This window comes from Malania oleifera, chromosome 1 (genome assembly GCF_029873635.1).
Source record: "Malania oleifera isolate guangnan ecotype guangnan chromosome 1, ASM2987363v1, whole genome shotgun sequence".
NCBI lineage: Eukaryota > Viridiplantae > Streptophyta > Magnoliopsida > Santalales > Ximeniaceae > Malania > Malania oleifera.
The window spans coordinates 36,048,647-36,057,438 of record NC_080417.1 but is presented as its reverse complement, the minus strand read 5'-3'; the positions used below and the strand labels follow the sequence as shown (position 1 = coordinate 36,057,438).

The following is an 8,792-nucleotide window of genomic DNA, read 5'->3' as shown; positions in this document are numbered from 1 at the left end:
TCGGGGAGTACTTTACTCAGGTCACCAGTCACCTTTCCTATCCACACTTTATCTGAGTAGTGTGGTTGCACCTCTACATACATATAGCTACGGTATCGTGCTCTAACCATGAGATCATCATAACATGGCTCTACTATCATATATGGCAATTTACATCGTATAAAACTGTAATCATCATTTATTTCATAAAAACATAATATAACATGCTCTGTACATAACTCTGTGAAACATCTGCTCGATAATGACTCAATAAATATCGGCGTATCATAAACTCAGCATTTAGGCATCACATCTCATCTCATCTCATTTATTCTCTTGGCATATAGCCATCATATCTCTCATCTCGTCTTATAGCCGTTACAATTCAATATTACACAAAACCTGCTCATTTAATGCCAATTAAAAATATACTCATGCCACACAATTTTCATTTGGTAACTCCTACATAACTCATCTACTTGAGAACATACATACTGTTACTAAAATTAGGGTATGAATATCTTCAGGTTGTTATTTTTCTAAATATAGATATATAGCTAAATCGGGAAAAGTGGAGATAATCAACCCTACCATCTTTGGTTGGTTTTAAAATAAGTCTATGGTTCGAAATTACAAATTTCTAATCGGTGAAAATGTTCATAAAGATCCATACTATACTTTAAAAATATCATACTTAAATTTAAATAGTTGGTTTTGAAAGTAAAGTCAGTTAACCGAATCCTAGGCCCGAAAATCCTTAGAAAAATCGTAACTATTTATCTAAAAACCATTTTAACATTTCAATCCATTAGAACTCATAAACATAACTGACATAATATAATTCCCTTACCTATTTCCTGAAAAACACCCGAGACATTCGAAAACCGAACCCTAACTTTTTCCCGATATCAAGAATCCACTTCACTAGATTTGTAGATATTCTCTCCTGATCCTTGTGGTAACCTCCGATTGTTGAAACAGGCAACGAACGGCGAAGGATCGAAGAGAGAGAGAGAGAGAGAGAGAGAGAGAGAGAGAGCGAGGAGAGAGAGAGAGAGAGAGAGAGAGAGAGAGAAAGAGAGAGAGAGAGAGAGAGAATGTGGGTGTAGGTTCTAGAGAGAGAGGGAGAGATATTTTGATTTCTTAACCATGAAGCAATTGAAAATCTATTTATAGACCCCTTGACCCGATCAAATTTATTGACGAAATGATGCCTTCATCGACGAACCACATATGGCCGTTCGTTGACAAAAGTAGGGCCTCGTCGATGAACCCTAAGCCTGATATTTTCTGGATATTCTGGATTTCTTCGTCGATAATGCTCTGAATTTCGGCAACGAACCTCAGAAGGGCCTCATCGACGAGAACATGGAGTTCGTTGATGTAGCTTGCTGAAAATCCCCTTTTTCCTTTCTTATTTAGTTTCATTATTTTCCTGGTTTGGGTATCTACACACAGTACATCAAATTAATGTAAATATTTCAGCAGAGTCGTCTCTTAAAATCGAGCATATCCATCCATGCACCAGTTCAAAGAAAACATTTTTCATTGGCAATCGATACCAGTACGTTCACAACTTTCATTCACAATATTCATACACATTCATAGTACATCATATAACTGTAAAAATTTTGACAGAGTTCTCTTAAAATCTAGTATATCCATCCATGCACCTGTTCAAAGAAAACGTTTTTCATTGGCAATCGATACCAATATGTTTAGACCTTTCATACACAACTTTCATATATATTCATAGTACATCGAATAACTGTAAAAATTTTGGCAGAGTCTCCTCTTAAAATCGAGTATATCCATCCATAAACCTATTCAAAGAAAATATTTTTCATCAAAAATCGATACCAGTATGTTCACAACTTTCATACACAACTTTCATTCACATATACATATTGGGTAACAACAAATAAACATCCCCAATTATACAGAAAGAATGGAATGAGGCTATAAAAATGAAATAAAAAGAATTGATGCTATACAAATGAAATTAAAAAAATCATACTACTGTACAACACAATATAGGGGTCAAGTACATATTCAACGAATGCCTACTCAAGTGCCACATTAAGGTCGTCTCTAGTCTCGGGGTGGTTGCCGTCTGCGTCTGCCCTCTCCTACTTGGTCATCTCCATCTAGTCTCTTGCCCTTTTTTTGTCCTATATATCTATCATCTCCACCCTGAGGTACTACATCATCATTATCCATATGAAGCAAATTAGGAGATGACTTATATACTGATGCTGGATGAGAATGAGGTGGCATGGCTGGTGCATCCACGTCGTCTGCATCTACACTATCGTTCAACAAGAATGTCATAGATGGTATGGTAGCAGAGTCAGGAGGGTCACTAAAACCTAAAGGCCTGGAGGATAAAGGAATATCTATAGTGTATGAGTTGCTACTAGACAGCCCCGCAATATCAGCTCCTGCCGAACATACTTATGGTGTTGACGAGCCAAACACATACTCATTATGTACAATGGGCAGCTCACCAGAGTAGCTTCATGAACCACTGGATGCATGCGAAGCATGTCCTCCTCGTACTAGAGCTCCTCCTCCTTGTACTGGAGCTCCTCGACCTCCTCGGGCAGGTAGAGGTACATGGGTCCGTTGTCTGTCCTCGTGGATAATCATCAATCCAGCTCTCACCAGTCCTTATACTGCAGGATCTGGAGAGATTAGATCTATCTTATGCAGTATGTCAACCTAAAGTATATAAAAAATTTTAGTTAGTACATTCACATCGAAATACACATAACAAAAGTACAAGGTGTGGGTTAATTTCTACTTACTAGGCTCATATATACAGCGGTGGTCTTGTCCACAAAGCGTCGTGTGCTATAGCACCTCAAGTATTGGTCATCCAGATGGAAAGGACCGTCCTCTCGCTCTACTAGGATGATATGCTCACTCCGATGCTCCTATGCATCCACACACATCCAGTGGAAATTCGTCCAGTTGGTCACCCCTCAACTGCGTCCATCAATTGTATGGAGGTCGTGCCCATGCGGACGTACCCTTAATGTTAAGAAGGGGTCGGGAATGCCCTAATGATAGCCAAACTGCCATAGAACTCGGTCAGGGAGATACCACTCAACAATATGAAAGCATATGAGTGGCACTCGGGCCACCTACAAGTCACTCCCGACGTCATAAACTTAGTGTTGTAAATGACATCATTCATTTCATGGGGGTGGGTGGGTTCACATCATCGGTGAACTCATTTATCCATTCAGCGGTTTTCGGCTCGTACGTTTCTTCATCTTCTAAATTAACATCATTCATAATATTCTTTCCCTTATCTAGCGCAACATTTGCAATGGAGAACAACGATCCCAAACCTTCAACGGGAAATTCAGCATGCCCTCCCTATTCATTCGTGTGACAAATAAGGATTTCATACGTCAGAGGATCAAACAACGATCCTAAACCTTGATTCAAATCCATAGCAGACGTCCCACCAAACTCCACACTCCTATACTGCTTATCCATACCACATGCACTCATTTCATAACAACATTTTTGTTGGGTGTCATCTTCCACTTCAACCACATGTTTGGCAGATGTCTCCATCTGCCTATCCTCAACGACACCAATTTGAGAAATGGTCTCCACATATAACTGCACAGTTATATGTGTCACTTTGGAACTGTGTGCATCCAACAAAATGCGTAGACTATAATCATCTGTTATAGGAACAACCTCATAGAGAACTATATCATTTAAGCCTCGTATAGGGTATCTTGTGATCACCTATAATGCATACCTTCAGGAAATAGTAAAGACCTATGAAAAACAAAAATGTCCATATAAGCACATGGCATAACATGAAGTTATTGTCTTTATTTGACACATTATTAATATTTATTTTTTTTTGTTTTTAATTTTGTTTGAACAAAATTTTATATTTTCTAATTTTTATATAAAGAGAAACTATAATAAAATTAATATTTTTTCTTCTAGAATAATTTTTTTTATCTAACTAGAATCCTTGTTGATCAAATCTAAAATGTTAATTAAAAGTGTTTCAACCTAAAAAAAAAAAAATGTTTAATTTTTTAGCACTTTACCTGAGGACTTAAAATCTATTTATTTTTGAATTATTTATATTCGATTTTGAATTTAAGAATTACATTATTTAAGGAAAATAAATCTTCCACTGTATTCACCTATTATATATAACAACATTTAAATAAAAAATCATATTTAAATATAATTATAATTAAGAAATAAAAAAATCAAACATTAATAATACATAAAATTAAAATTTTATTCATTTAACTCATTATACATTTTATTTTTGTTTCACTTTTCTTAATTACTGAACATCAAGGAGTAAATTTTTTCATATTTTTCTCTCTAATGTAATAGAAAGTAGTCCAAGTTTCAAACAAAACTTCAAACATTATTTCCAGTCTCTAAAGTTGAATTTATGAGCATTTGAATAAAGTTAAATATAAATTTATTTCAAATTTTATCCAAACTCATACAAAATTAAATTTAAACTCTAAAGTCCAAACTTATAACTAACGACAAATTGCCCAAGAATAATTGCACATAAAAATAATAACAAATTCATATTAGTTAAATAGGAAAATATAATAAACCCTAACCTCAAAATGGGGGTTTTCGAATGATGTTTCCAATTACAAAATTTAGTTTAATACAACAAAATTGAATGTATCAATTACTAGTTTATAGCCCAACTAACACAATTTTTGAATCAAACTAACGAATTTTAATAAAATAATATAAGAATTTCAGTTTAAACAGAATACATACTTCATCTCCCTTTTTTATACCTTCCTTCCCAACATTCGGTGAGGCTTCACAACGTTTGGCTCCTCCCGACAACGGTCACCTGCTGCTAGCGTCCAATTGTCTGGCCACTGCACTGTTGCTGCTCTACTCTGCTCTACTACATTGCAATTTCGCAAGAAAAATGAATGAGGAAGAAAACTTCAAAAATCCGAGCAAAACTTGCTGGATCATCCAATGAGCTTTGCCACGTGTCAAATGACGGTTTGTTTCCCCGGAAAATCTCACTAGATGGTTGAGTGAATTTCCCTCGACACATTAAATTGAAAAATAAAGTTCACACCGAACCGTTATTTAATATTTTATTATTAAAAAAAAAATCTCCATTTGAATGGGCATGCATAATAGAAAATTTTATCTATCCATAATTCCCTCATACTAAACATAATTCCCCCCTACAGTCACGCCAAGACTTCTGGACTCTCTAGCACGTCTGTATATATCATATGTTGTCCTACGATGAACTCTTCTCGCAACAAAAGCTGGAAAACAGAGTCCCTCAACCTCAACATCAATAAGGCTGGCAGCTGCTTCATTAAATGATTCTTCTGTGTTGACCTGTTCCTGCAATTTGGCTTTAGGACCAGTGCTATATCTGTCCACCTACCTGCTTTTCCACATCATCATTACTCCCTTCACCTTCTTGCTTTTTCACGTACATGTTACTCTCTATCTAGTTCTCTCTTTCCCCCTCTCTTTGGACGTGCGTTTCTCATATCATATATATCATATATTTCCCTACAATTTCCTTCTGCAAACATCTCCTTCAGTGTTGTGAAACCATGGTTAACAGAAATATTTCTTGCTTCATGGTTTATGTTCTCCTGCTCTGCACATCTCTGAAGGCCCATTTCTCTTTTGGAGCCAATGACATTTCTCTTGGCAACTCGTTGTCTGGGGACCAGACCATAGTCTCTACTGGTGGAGAATTTGAGCTGGGCTTCTTCAATCCAGGTAATTCTTCAAACTTCTACATAGGCATCTGGTACAAGAAAATTTCTTTACAGACTGTAGTCTGGGTGGCAAACAGAGACAAGCCTCTCTTTGATAAATACTCCTCGGAGCTGAGGATCTTGGATGGTAATTTAGTTCTTTTAAATGGATCTAAAAACCTAGTATGGTCTACAAATTTAGATTCCAGTACTTCAAATTCTACTAAAGCGGTTCTTTTGGATAACGGAAATTTTGTTCTGAGAGATAGGCCAAATTCGTCTACAACAATAAGGCAAAGTTTCGATTTCCCGACAGATACATGGCTTCCAGGTACGAAGCTTGGACTGGATAAGCGCAACAATAGGACACGGCAGCTTACTTCGTGGAAAAATTCGAATGATCCTGGTACTGGAATCTTCACTCTTGAACATTACCCAGGTGTGTCAGAGCAGTATATTATGGTGCGGAATATGACCAAGCAGTATTGGACCAGTGGGGAGTGGAATGGGCATATTTTTAGTTTGATTCCTGAAATGAGATTGAATTATATGTACACTTCAATACAATTTAACTACAGCTACGTAACGAATGAAATTGAGAGCTATTTTACATATTCATACTCTAATACTTCCATTAAATCAAGAACTGTTGTGGATTTATCTGGGCAGGTCAAGCAATTGTCCTGGTTGGAGACCACGCAGCAGTGGTATCTGTTTTGGACCCAGCCTCGACAGCAACGTGCAGTGTATGCTCTTTGCGGGCCATCTGGTATTTGTGATGAGAACACTGATAAAATATGTAGCTGCCTGCCGGGCTTTATCCCAAGCTCCCAGAAGAATTGGAATTCGAGTGATTGGTCCGAGGGTTGTAAAAGAAATGCCAATTTGCAGTGTGGTAATAATGCCTCTAATAGCCGAAAAGACCAGTTTTTGCCTATCCGTAACGTGAGGTTGCCCGTGAACCCACAGGAATTGCAGGCAAAAAGTTTGGGAGAATGTGAATTGGCATGCCTGAGCAACTGCTCTTGCACTGCCTACGTCCATGACAATGGTGGGTGCTCCATCTGGATTGAAGACTTGTTAAATCTGCAACAATTTTCAAAATTTGACAATAATGGAAAAACTCTCTTTGTTAGACTTGCCTCGTCTGAATTCCCTGCTCACAGTGGTAGTAAGGAAGAAGTTGCCGGTATAGTTGCGCGTTCGGCTGCAGTTGTAATGGCACTCTTCAGTCTTGTTTTGGTCTTGTTCCTTCGGAAGAGGAGATCAGTCAGATCAACAAAAGACTTACAGGGGTCATTGGTGGCATTTGGGTACAGAGACCTGCTAACTGCGACAAAAAATTTCTCGGAAAAATTGGGGGGAGGAGGTTTCGGCTCTGTTTTCAAAGGGATAATGCCTGATTTTACTGTTGTAGCTGTGAAGAAGCTTGAAAGCATCAGCCAAGGAGAGAAGCAATTCCGAATAGAAATCAGCACAATTGGGACCATCCAACATGTTAATCTAGTCCGGCTTCAGGGATTTTGCTCTGAAGGCACTAATAAGTTGTTGGTCTATGACTACATGCCAAATGGGTCACTAGATTCTCATCTTTTTCATAAGAAAGATTCATCTAAAGTGTTGAGCTGGAACATAAGGTTCCAGATTGCACTGGGGATAGCAAGAGGACTGCTTTATCTGCACGAGAAGTGCAGGGACTGCATATTACACTGCGACATAAAGCCTGAAAACATTCTTTTAGATGCTGGGTTCTATCCTCAAGTGGCAGATTTTGGCCTCGCAAAGCTTGTTGGTCGGAACTTCAGCCGTGTATTGACCACTCTTAGAGGCACGAGAGGCTATCTTGCGCCAGAATGGTTTTCAGGTGTGGCAATTACAGCCAAGGCCGATGTTTACAGTTATGGAATGATGCTTTTCGAATTGATATCTGGAAGACGAAACACTCAGCTACCCGAAAATGGAAAACACAAGTTCTTCCCCATTTCAGCTGCAACCAAAATAGCTGAAGGCAACGACGTCCTTAGCCTACTAGACCATAAGTTGGATGGAAAAGTATATGCAGAAGAGCTAGAAAGAGTTCTTAAAGTCGCTTGCTGGTGCATCCAAGATGATGAAACTCATAGGCCATCGATGAGTCAGGTGGTTCAAATTCTTGAAGGGATTTTGGATGTTGAGCGACCAATGATCCCAAGATCTCTCCAAATTCTTGTCGAGAACTCAGAGCACATAGATTTCTTTGCCGAGTCATCCTCAAGCCAAAGTGTGCAAGAGAGTTGCGATGCCTCAGCTGCTTCCTCTTAGGCCAAGTACGTCACCGGCATTGAGTTTTGAAGAACGACAGTTGAAAATGTGCATCACCTTGGTTTTTGGTCAAAGTTTATAATTCTTGTTTTTCTAGCAGTGGCGTGATGGTTTGCTCTTTCTGTGGCTTCTTTTGTTTCTAGTAATTGACTGCATATTGTTTTTCTTAAGCATTGGTTTTTATGCTTTGGTGGTGCGCCGGGTCATCCTCAAGCCAAAGTATGCAAGTAAGTTGCAATGCCTCATGTTGTGGGCCGACTATTTTCATACCTTTGTGAAAGTCTATGCGGCGCTAGCTGAAACACTTTTGCTTGACTAGCCAGCTTATCGTTTACCAATATTCATCCACGAAACACTTTCATTAACATTTATTCAAATAGTAGCGGAAATAGTAATCAATTCATGAAAACCGTGACAAGCAAGCAGTAAATATTGAAGCATACGTAATTCATTAACAATACCTATGTTGACATTGTGTGTTTCGCAAGGGAGGCAAGTAGGCTAAATACGTTGATGATAGTTAGTGAGTTTTACAATGACTGATGAACACTCACCCTCTCCTAAATAACTTTCCATGCCATTCTCACTCTGGCACTAGGAAACATCAAAGTGATTGAAGAGTCATACTGCCTTATTTGGCATAAAATGAAATAAATACTAAAAAATAACCTTACACTAGTATTCACATGATGGAAACTCATCCCAAACACATGAGGCAAGCGGTCACAGGCAAGCATAATGCCCCGA

General features: G+C 38.2%; 1 protein-coding gene across 1 annotated transcript; it reads left to right on the top strand.

Moving 5' to 3' along the window:
• Positions 1-5,594: 5,594 nt before the first annotated feature.
• Positions 5,595-8,212, top strand: LOC131157585 (G-type lectin S-receptor-like serine/threonine-protein kinase At2g19130). Its single transcript, XM_058111893.1, has one exon. It carries the CDS (start codon positions 5,595-5,597, stop codon positions 8,043-8,045), a length of 2,451 nt encoding a protein of 816 aa, XP_057967876.1. The 3' UTR covers positions 8,046-8,212.
• The last annotated feature ends 580 nt before the right edge of the window (positions 8,213-8,792 follow it).